Below are 14,429 nucleotides of genomic sequence, written 5' to 3' on the forward strand. Positions count from 1 at the left end.
TTTTCCTTCCATTATTTATTATGAAAAAGAATATGTGTGTTATGATTGTGTTTATAGTTTGTTTGGTTGTTTGTCTTTTTGCACAAAAGTCCGCGAGCATTGCCACTTTCATTTCACTGCACATCTCGTAAGTGTATGTGACAAATAAACTTGACTTGACTTGACTTGCAGGCTCGAAGGGCCGAATGGCCTACTCCTGCACCTATTTTCTATGTTTCTATGTTTACCTCTTCTGCTTTATTTTAGAGTTGCATTTTATTTTCTGCTAGAACATTTATCAATTTTAAAATTAGTTCTTGAATTGCCATTAATAATTTATGGACACTTTTTACTGTATTGTCTTTAGATGAGGTACAGATCTTCCAATTTGTTCTTAAAAAAGCAATTGGCAATTAAAAATAAAACTTGCCCTTTAACGAAGGTATCTGAAGTCCCTCCAGTGCTTACTGCAGTTAAATTTCTGGCTTCCTTAATGAGCACCTCCACTACTCCGCCATTTAACGTTTGGGTAGAACCTTTCTTTCCTTTAATGAAACTTCTTCTCGCTGCATGGAGAAAGCAAAATTAAATTATTATTATTATTGCACTCTTCATTTTGAACTTAATCCAATGTTAACTGGCCTATTTTATGTAGTGTATATATATCTATAAAAGCAAAGGATTATTGCAGGCCATGTGGTACGTTGTTGAGGACATTAAGATGCATTACATTCTAGTTGCAACTGAATACTGACCAGCAATATTCCAAATAAAGGCATCACCTATGGTAATCACCAGACTGATTCCTGGGATGTCAGGACTTTCATATGAAGAAAGACTGGATAGACTCGGCTTGTACTCGCTAGAATTTATAAGATTGAGGGGGGATCTTATAGAAACGTACAAAATTCTTAAGGGGTTGGACAGGCTAGATGCAGGAAGATTGTTCCCGATGTTGGGGAAGTCCAGAACAAGGGGTCACAGTTTAAGGATAAAGGGGAAATCTTTAGGGACCGAGATGAGAACAACATTTTTCACACAGAGAGTGGTGAATCTCTGGAATTCTCTGCCACAGAAGGTAGTTGAGGCCAGTTCATTGGCTATATTTAAGAGGGAGTTAGATATGGCCCTTGTGGCTAAAGGGATCAGGGGGTATGGAGAGAAGGCAGGTACAGGATACTGAGTTGGACGATCAGCTATGATCATATTGAATGGCGGTGCAGGTTCGAATGGCCGAATGGCCTACTCCTGCACCTATTTTCTATGTAAGTAAACATTTGTGACTAAAAAAAATATGCACCAATATCTCTATATTGGAATATCAAAGTTAGAAAGGCACAAGTGGCCAGACACTAATTTACAGGAGCCATCTTGAAAGTCAAGTTTGTGTTCTGCTAAGCCAGGCAGTGTCTGTGTCGTGTGGACTTTAAGGAAATAATTTCATCTTGTGCATATAATTTAACTTTTCCTGTAAGATTTTCATAATCTTGTTTTTTTTTTTGCACTGTTAGTCAAGTAATATAAAGTGGTAGAAATAAGGAACTACAAGTGCTTGTTTACAAAAAAAAAGACAGTGCTGGAGTAACTCTGTGGGTCAGTACCCTTTGAGGAGAGCAGCTGGAATCACAGAGGGGAAGCAGTGAGAGAGGATCTCAAAACCCCCATCCGAAAGAGGAGGAGAACCTCTTCAAAGTAGGTCTACCTTGAGGAGATTTTGCAGTGGATCAGAGGCAGATGAATTACTGGCACAAATACGATGCATGGGGACGAACTAAAGAGCCTGTCCCACTCGGCGATTTTTTTGGCGACTGCCGGCATCATTGACTGGCGTATCAGGTCACTGAAAAAGTCGCAGCTGATAACGTATTGACGCACGGTGTTTCCGCTAGTGTCACAACATTTTTTTTGTCGCAGCTAGATTTTGAAATATTCAAAATCTTTTGCCAACCCTGATATGATGTCGGCAGTCGCCGAAAAAAATCGCCAAGTGGGACAAGCCCTTAACAATCATTACATGAGTAGTTACAAGGTGACAAATTAAGCATTCTAGAATAGTTAACTTTGAGAAAAGGAAAAGGAGAACGGACAGCTTTAATAATAAAAGATGGCACCAAAGAGAAAGGAACATAAGTGGAAAGATGAAGTGGAACTAATTTGGGCAAATTAAGAAATAGCGGGGGGGGGGGATTTGTTGGCAGTTGTCTTTATGCTCCAATAATATAGATCAGGAAGTTACAACTGCATATTACAAGGGTAATACAATCCTTATGAGGACTTTATATAAAAATTGGGCAAAGCAAATTAGCCGTATTAATGGGGAGAATGATTGTGAGGTGATATAATTTTAGATACAAAAGTATGAAACCAAAGACAAAACTAAATCAAACTATGAAGGTTATTAGCTCAAGTTTGCTGTGGTAGGTGAGGAAACTACATTTCAAAGGCATGATGGCCTACAGATAAAGATTTGATGCGTAGTCAACAACAAATGTATACCCTTTTAAGGCATAGAAACCCAACCGAAAGTGGTCCAGTCATGACTAAAGAGAGAAGATAAGTTTGCATTAGCTCAAAAGAAAAGACGTACAATGTTGGCAAACAATGAAAACAACTTTGATCGGTTCATTATAAATATATATATATATATATATATATTAACCAAAGTTAATAGATTATATAAAAATATATTAACCAAAGTTAATAGACTTTCAGATAGAGAGGAACATTTGTCGTGTGGAATAAATAAAAGGCAGTGTCATCGAGTCATAGAGAGTAATACAGCGTGGAAACAGGCCCTTTGGCCCATCTTGCCCACACTGGCCAACATGTGCCAGCTATACTAGTCCCACCTACATGCGTTTGGCCCATATCCCCCCAAACCTGTCCTATCCATGTACCTATCTAATTGTTTCTTAAACATTGCAATAGTCTCTACCTCAACTACCTCCCCTGGCAGCTTGTTCCATACACCCACCACCCTTTGTGTGAAAATGTTACCATCAGATTCCTATTAAATCTTATCCCCTTCACCTTAAACCTATATCTTCTGGTCCTTGATTCCCCTACTATGAGAGAGTGGATCCTATGGTCGCCACCTTCCAAATTTCCAATGTTAGCTAAACGAACACTATCTGAAGTGTTAATTTCAACTCTTCTATCTGAATAGACAGAAGGGAATGAAGAAGGGTCCCGACCCAAAACATCACCTATCCATTCATTCTCCATAGATGCTGCCTGACCCACTGAGTTACTCTGGCATTTTTGTGTCTAACTTTGGTATAAAGCAGCATCTGCAGTTTCTTTATATTATTCATCTCTTCTATGATAGACATACAACTGGTTCCTTAGAAATTTGCTCTTGAGGAAACTTGTGAAGACACCAATTGTAAATTGAAGAATGGAGGGGGAGAGAAAATGGAGTACAACAGACCAGCCAACCTCACTTCAGTGAAATGCTAGAAACTTTTTTAAAAGTGAGGGAGCAGGCACTTTAAAAATAATAATAGATTTGGGCATGGTTGAGGTGAATTCAAGAAAGGACAAACATATTTGACTACTCGATTAGATTTATTTTGTTTGAAATTGTCACAAACAGAATCATTGAGGGGAAGCTAGTGGATATCATGTATTAACCTTCATATGCCTTTGATAAGATGCCACCCAAGAAGAATGAAGAGAGTGAATTGGATTAGAAATAATATACTGGCATGGATTGAAGATTGGTAAATCAGAAACCGTAAGAATAAATGGGTGATTTTTGTGTTGGTAGGTTATGTCTATTGCATGGAATAATACTGGGGCCCAGCTGTTATCTCTGTCAATGGCTGGTATATATTAAACTTGATCCTCCTTCGATGTTTTCTCATGAAATGAAACGAGGTGGTGAGGAGGCTTCTGTGCAACATAATCTGGCTTTGTTAATGGCCGATGATGGGGCATCAGGTAAAGTTATCTTCCTTGGAGTGAAAAATAGGAAAGCAGTAATTTTTTAAATGGTGTAAGATTAAATGACGTATTCGGAGGGCCCTTGGTGTTTTTTATGTGAATTACCTAAAGTTAACATTAATTATTCTGGAGCTGCTTAATTTTCAACGCTGGGATGTTGGCCTTTATTGTAAAAGTGTTTAGGCTTGTACTAAATGGTAAAAAGAATAACTTATTTATTCTTACTGTTTCCTTTCAATTAACCCACCCTCAAACCAGACCAGTAATATTACTCCCTAATCCCAGTCACCACAAACCATTATATACAGACCTGTTATAAACAAGTTCAACATTCTTTCATAGTCTGCTCTTACTTTCTGCACTGTCATCGCAAATACATTAGTTTCCCAAGAGCTAATATTATTCACTGGTCCTTATGAACCAGTTGCATGTCTAATATCAAAGAGCTGAGACACTGGCTAAAATGCTTCATTCTCATGAATCTGGGAGTCATATATTCTATTGGTGGCTATTGTACAACTAATATCTTCTGGGCAATTGCAACTCAATTATGAGTCTCATGCTGTAAAAATATTAGCTTAATATAATTTAATTTATGATCATTATATTATGTGCCCACTACTCCGCACCTGCACTAACCTGCTCAGTCTGAGCTCTAGAGCTGTATTTTTATTCGATGTAAACTATCATCTTCTGAGCATTCAGGAATGAATTGCAAATACTTAAAAAATGAATGAAAAGCTTACCTTTCCCTTGTTCTGGTGAAATGTTCAAATGTTGACCAACTGGGGTATAACGCAAAGCCACTGTCAATTCCCCTTTGTATTGTAGGACATTCTCAATTGCAGACTCAAACTAAAACCAAAGCACAAGTATTTCTGCAAAAGTAGTATTACAAACCATTGATTAACTAATATCCATTATCTCCACAAAGAGCTTTTGGTGATGTGATCTAATGATGGTGTAATTTGATAATCTCATAACTTGAATAAAATTAAAATCAGTACTCTAATGACTTCACCAGAACTTACCAAAGAAACAAATGTCACTACAAATATTCTACAGAGATGCTGCCTGGCCCACTGAGTTACTCCAGCACGTTGCCCTTTTCTCACGACAGATTGTTTCACCTTAACACTAATGTCTATTTTTAATTGGTTAAAGTTATCAAGTGCTATCACCTTTCACCACAAGGTCTGCAAAGAAACATAGAACAGTACAGCAAAGGAACAGGTTATTTGGTCAAAGTCTGTGCTGAACTAATGGATCAAAACTTTCAGGCTGCTGTAGGTAAGAAGCTCATATAACCTAGTGATTGAGAACATGGCTGTGGTTCAGTAACTGCCAAATGAGAAGGTCATCATTTTGAAATATAATTTGTTTGAATTCATGCATTCACACAGGCAGACTTACCATTTGGAATAAGTAAAATTTTAATACTTGATTAACAATAACTTCTTTCATGTCCTGTGAAAATGAAGGGTCTGTTTCTGTGCAAGTAGGCGAGGTACAGGAATATTACAATAAGCTTTTGAATGTTCCTTGGTACACATGACAATAATAAACTAAACTAAATTAAACTAGTACTATAGTGTTGTACAGGTTACTGCCGGGAAGAGAATAGTTCAGAAAGTAACCTACGCTTAAGGTTCCTACATTTCTAAACACTCCTCAAGAAATCATCCAACAAAATGCTGCCCACTATTGGACTGGACATTACTCTGGAACTTTAGCATTCTAGTGGATACTTCATGTGCCGAGATCTAGACTTCACATCAAAGCTGATAGACCATTTCAGATCTGTGCCGATTCCTCTCTCCGGCTTGTAAACTTCCTGTGGCAAACTTACCTTAGGCTGCAGTGGAAACCATTCCTCAATTTGCTTTCCCAAATCCCAGGTATCAAACGGTATTTCCACTTCACCCAAAAAGCTGTTCCGCCCAAACCTGTCATAGTGCCAGACGGAGACTTGTAGAGTTCGTGTCTCCAGTTGTGTGTGATTGATCACATACTATAAAAATGATTGTGAGAGAATTTACAGATATTAGTGAAGGGGCATGGTCTTCTAGAATCATGCTGTAAAACTGCTTTTTCACGCCATAGAACAGTACAGCGCAAGAACGGGCCCTTCTGCCCACAATGTTTGTGCTGAACATGATGCCAAGTTAAACTGATCTCATCTGCCTGTACATGATCCATGTCCCTCAATTCTTTGCGCTTCCATGTGCCCAGCTAAAGGTCTCCTAAACGCCACAGTTGTATCTGCCTCCAGCACCACCCCTAGTGACGAGTTCCAGGCCCCCACCACTCTCTGTAAAAAAAAATATGCCCCACAGACCTCCATCAGACTTCCCCTCTCTCACCTTATAGCTATGTTCATTAATGTTGAACATTCTCAGCCTGGGGAAAAGGTTATGACCAAACTCCAGCTTACAAATGTTTATCAGAAAATATATCTGCAAATTTCTGTAAAATGCAGTTTTGCCCAAGCTGGTTATTTCAGTGAAATCCTTCAGTGTAGCTGGTGTAAGCTTCTGATCTCAAGGGCATTGAAAGTTGGAACTATAAATGTATATGATATAATGCTGCTCTTTTTTATTATTAACCAATGATTGTACTGAATGACCCAAGCTGAACACAAAGGGAAATGTGGGTACCATTCGCTTTGTCACAATTTAAATGTTAGAAAAACACTTTTATAAAAAATAAGCATCCCATTCAACTTCTTTTAAAATAAATGCTAGACCTCAAGAGCTGCTCTAAGGCCCACTTGTTGTGTTGTATGTAAATGATGTTACCGTGTTTGGGAAGAGTTATGAAAACCAGTGAATGCTTTTCTACCCACAACCTAATAGCTCGTACAAAAACACTGAATACTGCTTCAATTATGAACCATAATTAAGCATTTACCAACAAGGTGGAGTATGCATTCACAGTTCGCATCATCCGCCCTTTTGGTCATCAATTATTGGTCATCAATTGGGTGGCATAGTGGTGCAGTTGGAGGGTTGCTTCCTTACAGTGCCAGACCCAGGTTCGCTCCTGACTACGGGTGCTGTCTGTACGGAGTTTGTATGTTCTCCCTGTGACCGTGTGGTTTTCTCTGGGTGCTCGGTTTCCTCCCACACTCCAAAAACGTGCGAGTTTGTAGGTTAATTAAATTTCCCGTAGTGTGTAAGATGCGAAATTGGGAAAACATAGAACTAGTGTACTGGGCGGTGCGGACTTGGTGGGCCGCAGGGCCCGATTCCACGCTGTATTTCTAAACTAAAGTTTTAAACTAAACTAAAGCACTGTTTTATCCGTGTTAAACAGATGCAGTGTTAATGCATTCATAAAATTTCTTGATTAACTAATAACAAACATTGCTTTTAACATGCAATGAAACAAACAGAGGAAGTGGTTGCATATAATCTGTTCCAGATTATAACTTGAAAAGGGAGATAAGGAGCAGCTCCTCATTGTGGTTAGTTAATGATTTGATTATTTACAAAACACAATGACAAACCCTTAATGTTTCGTTGAAAACGGGATTGATGTTGTTGGATTTAAGCTTGGTCTTGCGTTTGCTTTGCCGAGACTTGTCTGGGAGGAGATACATCTTCACATAGCTGTGGGTGAAATAAAAATGATCAGTTCTGGGAAACAATTAAGCCACTCCTAAGAGTGATTATTAATAAGCACTGTGATGTTCTTTTGAAATTGTTACAACATGACTGGAAAACCAGGGCTTGGTACACTTTGGTCCAACCACATTATGATTATTTTTTCCTAATTTAAAGACAAAGCTATTTCCGGAAAAAAAAACAACTTACGAATCAGTTCTTTGCTTTTTCTCGTCAGCAACTGCTAAATTGCGGCATTCTTTCACGGAAATGCTTAACGCCCCACTTTTGTAGCTGTAATTGATTCGAAGAAGAATTTCTCCACTGACATTCACGCTGCCATAATCACCTGTTTCGCTGTAGACACTCATCATACTATTCAAACTGGTCTACAAGAAAAAGCAAATAGTGTTACCAGATCACATATTAATGTGCGGTTATAGTGTTTGATCACCATTTTATCTCATGTTCAGGCATACCAAGAATTCAATGGAATATCAGGTCAGTCTCGTTTTTATATATGTAGAAGGATCTGACTATACACAACTTCTGCTTCATTCTTGACTTTCGTAGTAAGGATATTCCTTTTTACCAGAAACACCAATAGAATGGTGGGGCACAGCTGCTACCTCACAGCCCCAGAGACCCAAATTGGATCCTGACCTCAGGTGTGTCTGTGTGAAGTTTGTATGTTCTCCCTGTGACCGCGTGGGTTTCCTCCCACATCCCAAAGACGTACAGGGTTGTAGGTTACTTGGCCTCTGTAAATTGCCATGAGTGTGTAGGGACTGGATGAGGAAGTGGGATAACATAGAAAGGGTGATCGATGGTCGGCATGAACTCGATGGGCCGAAGAGCCCGTTTCCATACTGTATCTTTAAACTAAATTATATTATTCCTTTACACTATAAACTATGTCCAAAATATTCAGGATAACACCATACAGATGAAAATAGCTACCAACAACAGAGGTATGTAATGAAATGAACGGATGAGGTACATTTAGATTTCTGTTTACTTCATCCTTATTTGAAGAGTCCATTGCACCATTCCAGGGACATGTTTGGTTTGTGGCGTCCGCTGCTGAGATTGGTGGTGTTAGAAATGGGTGGAAAGATAACACATCCTGAGAATGGCCAAAGGGGACATCCCAGAGATAGGATCAAGTTGGACAACCCATCCTTTTTCTTTCGAGGCTTGATATTGGGGATTCTCCAATATAATAATTGAAGTGGGGCTTTGCTTACAATTAATTATTTTGAGAAATGGACTGCTGTATCAATACATTTACCGAGTCACAGAATTCTGCCGAGAATGCTTCATACATCTCACCATTAAATAAATTGAAGCAGGATTTTAATTCCTTAAATTTACATGGACTAATAGGTGAAATTTCAATTTCAATGGTCCTTTTATAGGGCCCATGTAATTTTTACTTAATTCATTTCAGATTCTGTAAAGGGCAGGTGAACTGTCTGCAAAGGTAGAGAAGATTAAATGGTTTCTAAGGTGGAAGAACAATCTGTAATAAAACACATTATTCCACTCAGGAGTGTGTAACAAAACATTTGTGGCTTGCTTTTGGGCAGGTCTTTTTTTGGCATGTTGCCCTTTGCAGGGCATGGTTTTCCTGACTAGACTTGAAAGCTTTACCATAATCACTCCGCATGGTTTCATATATGTCCAAATAGAAGTGTGGACATTATTTTTCCTCTACTTGCAAGGCTCCCATCCGCTCAGTATCAAAAACCTAGTTGACCCCATGAAAAATTCAGTCTTCTCTTTTAGAGGTTAATTCTCATCCACATTCAAATTCGGAGCTCCCTGTTATACCTGAAAGTTGTCAACTTGTGAATGAAATGAAGAAGAAATTTAGTTGTTGGATTCAGGGGTGTGCCTACAGGGAGAGTGTACAAAGGAGCTGGTATTTTATAAAACACGCATCTCTTCAAAAGAATGAATAATAGTTTGTTGTTTGCCTGCTGTTTTGCTAAGTAAATGATTATTGGTTGGAAAGATGAGAACAAAAGGAAAATAAATATTTAACATAGAATAGCAAATGTGATAGAGATTACAGAATTAATAGTGAATACAAAACTTGGTCTTGATTAAATAGTGGACTTGCTTGAAATAACATTTACCTTGTCATTAATACACAATGGTATTAATTCACAGGATTATATCCTCCACTTCAAATAAAATCTGTATTTCAACAAGTCTGGTCTAACATCAGGATTTAACCATCATAGTACATCAAACTGCTAAGAACTCTGTTCAAGTTACGTAATATTTTAAATGCAGGTATTTTGCTTCACAAAATCATTAATTGTTTCCAAATGACTAATATTGATGCATTTATTCTTGATTGAGAATTTCTTTAACTGATTCAACGTGTTTGTTAATTGGTAAAACTATGGTATTTGACGTTTATTAGGGACTGAATAGTCCGGCTGGTAAACACAAAATGCTGGAGTAACTCAGCGGGACAGGCAGCAGAGAAGAAATGGGTGACATTTTGGGTTGAGACCTCTCAGATTCTTTTGGATCGAGACCCTTCCTCAGGCTCTTTGGCTGCCTTGGACAAATTGAGGCAAAATAAATAGTACATTTCATTGATGTGCGGTTCTACAAATCTTTAATTAATAAAAGGTACAACAGCACCTAATGTATAACCAACGAACCGAGTGGATTTACAAGTGATGGGAGCATGTAAATCTTTTCGACCTATAAAGGTCACATATGTAATTATTTAATTTGGGGGGAAAGATGCATTTTGAAAGAATAAGATATAGAAATGCAAATGAAATTTACATCCTGAAATGCAAGTCACTGCTTGAGCGTTAAAGGTGTAGTTCAAGATAACAGCAAGAAACAGATGGCTGAGTAAATGAGAAAGCAAGGCAACTTACAGTTTCTGCATCGTGATCGGGTATATTAAGGAACGTCCATCTCTTGTCGGAGCTCGACTGAGAAAGCATTACAGCACGTGGCAAGAATTGAAGAAAAATAGAAAGACATTGCAGAGTGACAGTGAGCAAACAGTACAGCAGTAAAAGGAAGGGCTCCATTGAGAATGGATTTGCACAAAGGCAAGATTCCCAACATTAATACATCCGAAAATGTTGTTTGGAATAAAAACTATTTTCTTTGAGCAGTAAATTAAACATCTTGCTAAAATAACCTGAAATCTGAGATCATCAGTCTCGGGAGTTCCATTTTAAACTGTTAAATATAGCAGTTGTGATTATTTTTTAGCCATTTGACACCAACCCTTTGTATAATGAGAAGCAAATTCATGACAAAAAGCTTCTTTAGCTCCTCCTCAAATTCGGTGTCAGTAACATCTTAATATGTAAACCAATCTATAGTGTAAAGAAGTATTACATTTAAGCAGACAAGGAATGAAACTAATGACATAACCGAAGATGTAACTGTATGACATTTTCCACATATATCTCAGGGACTTCAATATTTCACCACATTTTGTGGTGCACTCGGTTTCTCAGTCTCCTGCCAAAACAAATATAGACTGGGAAATTTCCAATAATTGATTCACCCGGTTTGCATATGTGTCTTTCAATTTTGAAAAACCCTTCATTTAAATGTTCTTTTTTTTTGCTGTTTTGGTTGTAAGACATTCTCCAAGGCAGGCTCTATCAAGAGCAGCAAATAAACCACTGTAATCCAGCACAACACTTGCAAACTACAAGTTTTCATAACATACAGATTACTATTGTGGCACAGACCAGGGAATTGTGTATAAAAGGAATGGGTATGGTCTGTGGTTCATTAACCTAAAGGCAAATACTGGGAAACACCTAATGTCATATATCAAGCACAAGGATTAGGATCAAGAACTATACTGAAGGAACAAGAACAAAGTACACATCCTGCTACAATTAGCATAAGCACTCTCGGCTGCACCAATGAAATATTTATTCCATTCATCTCATAAAATGTGGCCATTGCCACCTATTATCAAATTACAAACAGCTTTGTGTTGCATGAGGGATTTATTTTGAACTGTCCAAATCCACAGTCTTAGCAGGTAAGGGGCCATCTATCATTTGAACCATGGTCTAGGACATGAATGGAATCATAGAGAGTGTTTGATGCCACTGGGCCTGTACTTGCTGGAGTTTAGAAGGATGATAGGCAGTCCTCATTGAAAGTTCCTGAATAGTGAAAGGCTTGGCAAGAGAGGATGTGCAGAGGATGTTTCCTCTAGTGGGGAAGTCTATGGCCTCTAGTCATAGCCTCAGAATTAAAGGACATTCCTTTAAGAAGATGAGAAGGAATTTCTTTAGTCAGAGGGTGATGAATCTGTGGAATTCTTTGCCACAGAAGACTGTGGAAGGCGTCAATGGATATTTTTAAGGCAGGGATAGATAGATTATTGATTAGTATGGGTGTCGGGGGTTATGGGAAGAAGGCAGGAGAATGGGTTTAGGAGGGAGAGATAAATCAGCCATGATTGAATGGCGCAGTAGACTTATAGGGCCAAATGGCCTAATTCTGCTCCTATCACTTATGACCTTATGACATAGACCATTACCTTCGACCCAACTTCCCGACTGACCAATATGCCCCATCTACACTAGTCCCACCTGCCTGCGTTTGGCCCATATCCCACTAAACCTCCCCATGTGCCTGTCCAAATGTTTATAAAATGATGCTACACTAGCAGTTTCAACTACCTCTGGCCGCTTGTTCCATACACCCACCTCCCTTTGTGTAAAAAAAGATGCCCCTCATATTCCTCTTAAATCTTTCCTCCTCACCTTAAATTTGCATCCTCTGTTTTCATTCCCCTACTCTGGGTAAGAGGCCCTATCTATCCCTCTCATGACCTTGTACACCTCTATAAGGTCACCCCTCATCCTCCTGTGCTCCCAAAAATAAAGTCTAGCTTGCTCAACCTCTCCCTGTAGCTCAGACTGTCGAGTCCTGGCAACATTTTCGTAAATCTTCTCTTTCCAGCTTAACTACATTCAATTTATGATCATTAGAGTTCATTGTATTAATTACTTCATCATTATTAAAGATAAACATAGTAACCTACTGTGAATAGTAAATACTGAACTGATACAATAGACATTAGTTTTAAACTTACAATAGATAATCCACTACCCAGACTGTTTCTTGCACTGTTTGGGCGATACATGGAGACCAAATCATCGATGTCTTCTTCATCAAAGTCATCATCCTCGAGGTAATCCTGTGAATGTGCAAATTGTTGCAATACAATTTTTTGGTGAAGTTTGCAGAGATGGCATGGATTTAAGGTTGTTATTTAACATTGTGTGATACCATGAACATACCAGGCCAGAATAATGACCCATTTTGGTAATGTCGGTGAAAATAGAGTTGCATTTCAATCACCTGACGCTGCCCATTATTAAAAGGTTCATCCCAGTATAAGTAATCAGTGTGCTGATACGTTACTTATGTGAACAAAAGCAGGAGCCACCATGTGCTGGAGATAACCATAATAATCTGTTTCCTCAAATTAATTATTTTGAGAAATGGACCACGGTATCAATACTTTAACGAGTTTCCATGGAGGGGGGGCCTTGCTACCATGTGCAGTAGATAAGACTGTTCGGTACTGTGTAACTTTGTCGGCGTGAGACACTGCAACTCTTGTGCAATGCCTGCCCTAGGTTGTATGCAAAACAAAGCATTTCACTGTACCTAGATACCCATGACAATAAAATATAATTCCTTTATTCATTCAAATAAGCCCTTAAATTGTGACAATGCACATTTAATTCCAAAATAAAACATTGGTTAGATAACCATATATTCTTTCCGGCTGTACAACCAATTTCATCCTTGTGAATATTTAGAAATTGGGGAGTTAAACCTAGAAGGGTCTCAACCCGAAATCTCGCCTATTCCTTCTCTCCATAGATGCTGTCTCACCCGCTGAGTTACTCCAGCATTTTGTTTTGTGTCTTATCTAAAGCCAATCATCAGTTGGCTTCATCCAATATCTATAGAAATTTGTTGTTAAGAGCCTGTCCCACTGACGCGACCTCTCAGCGACTGTCTTCGACCTTCAAGCTCGAGCGCACTCGCCTGAAAAACCTCGATCTGGATCGACCGACCACACACACAAACACATCGCAAAGGTGGGGGGCAGGGAAAGCGGGAGAGCGCTGTCTGAAATTCACACCCGCGATGAACAGGAAGGTAAAAGACGGCTGCACAGTGTACGGTAGGTCCTTTAGAGAGTGGGCATTTTACATTACCGGTCGGTTTTCCTTGGTCCCGAAAACTCCAACGAGCCAATTTAAATGCACGGTCAGCGAAGGAGATTGCCTACGGCTGCCCTCGACTGCCTATAACTACATAGCGACCCCACTCCACTGCACTACAAGTTCAAAAGAACCATGCCGACAAATTTTTACTCGCGGAAAATGTTTCAACATGCTGCCAAAATTTTCCTCAACCAAACTGAGGCCGCAAGAATTCGGGAACTTCCCTCGCGTATGAAGCAGAGTTCCAGTGACCTCATAGGACCTCCTAGGACCACGTGTCGACCATGCTGCGAGTTTGAGTCGAGGGCAAACGCTTCTAAACTCGCAGATTAGGTTGCCGCAGTGGGACAGCCCCTTTAAGATGCCAAGTTTAGTAACTCCTGGGAGGGTTCTCGCCTAAGCTCAGTAGCTGATGTGATCCTGAGTAGTCAAGGCATTTACGCTAATTGCGATAAGTCACTACACAAACAATCTCTGTATTAATTTCAACTCTGATTGGGATAGTGGCTGGTATTGCTTTCATATTCCTGAGATGCAAGTTTAAAAATGTTTTTAAAAAGCCATAGCTCATTTATCATAAACACGAGGCTGAGTGGGTTTCAGGAGTTCTGACCAACATAGAGAACAATTTTCCTAT

The 14,429-nt window shown here is 39.0% G+C and overlaps 1 protein-coding gene across 5 annotated transcripts in view; it reads right to left on the reverse strand.

Moving 5' to 3' along the window:
- Positions 1–14,429, reverse strand: part of sytl5 (synaptotagmin like 5) — a 153,708-nt gene that overhangs the window by 8,841 nt on the left and 130,438 nt on the right. For 4 of the 5 annotated variants that reach the window (XM_033033116.1, XM_033033113.1, XM_033033114.1 and 1 more), the window contains exons 10-16: positions 12,643–12,747; positions 10,439–10,495; positions 7,740–7,918; positions 7,433–7,535; positions 5,774–5,935; positions 4,671–4,779; positions 410–545 (exon numbers count right to left, since the gene is read on the reverse strand). In XM_033033116.1, the coding sequence (XP_032889007.1) occupies positions 410–545; positions 4,671–4,779; positions 5,774–5,935; positions 7,433–7,535; positions 7,740–7,918; positions 10,439–10,495; positions 12,643–12,747 (851 nt within the window). The remainder of the gene's footprint in view (positions 1–409; positions 546–4,670; positions 4,780–5,773; positions 5,936–7,432; positions 7,536–7,739; positions 7,919–10,438; positions 10,496–12,642; positions 12,748–14,429) is intronic. The other variant, XM_033033117.1, reaches the window with a different exon arrangement.

The sequence above is a fragment of the Amblyraja radiata genome, chromosome 14 (genome assembly GCF_010909765.2).
Source record: "Amblyraja radiata isolate CabotCenter1 chromosome 14, sAmbRad1.1.pri, whole genome shotgun sequence".
Lineage (NCBI taxonomy): Eukaryota > Metazoa > Chordata > Chondrichthyes > Rajiformes > Rajidae > Amblyraja > Amblyraja radiata.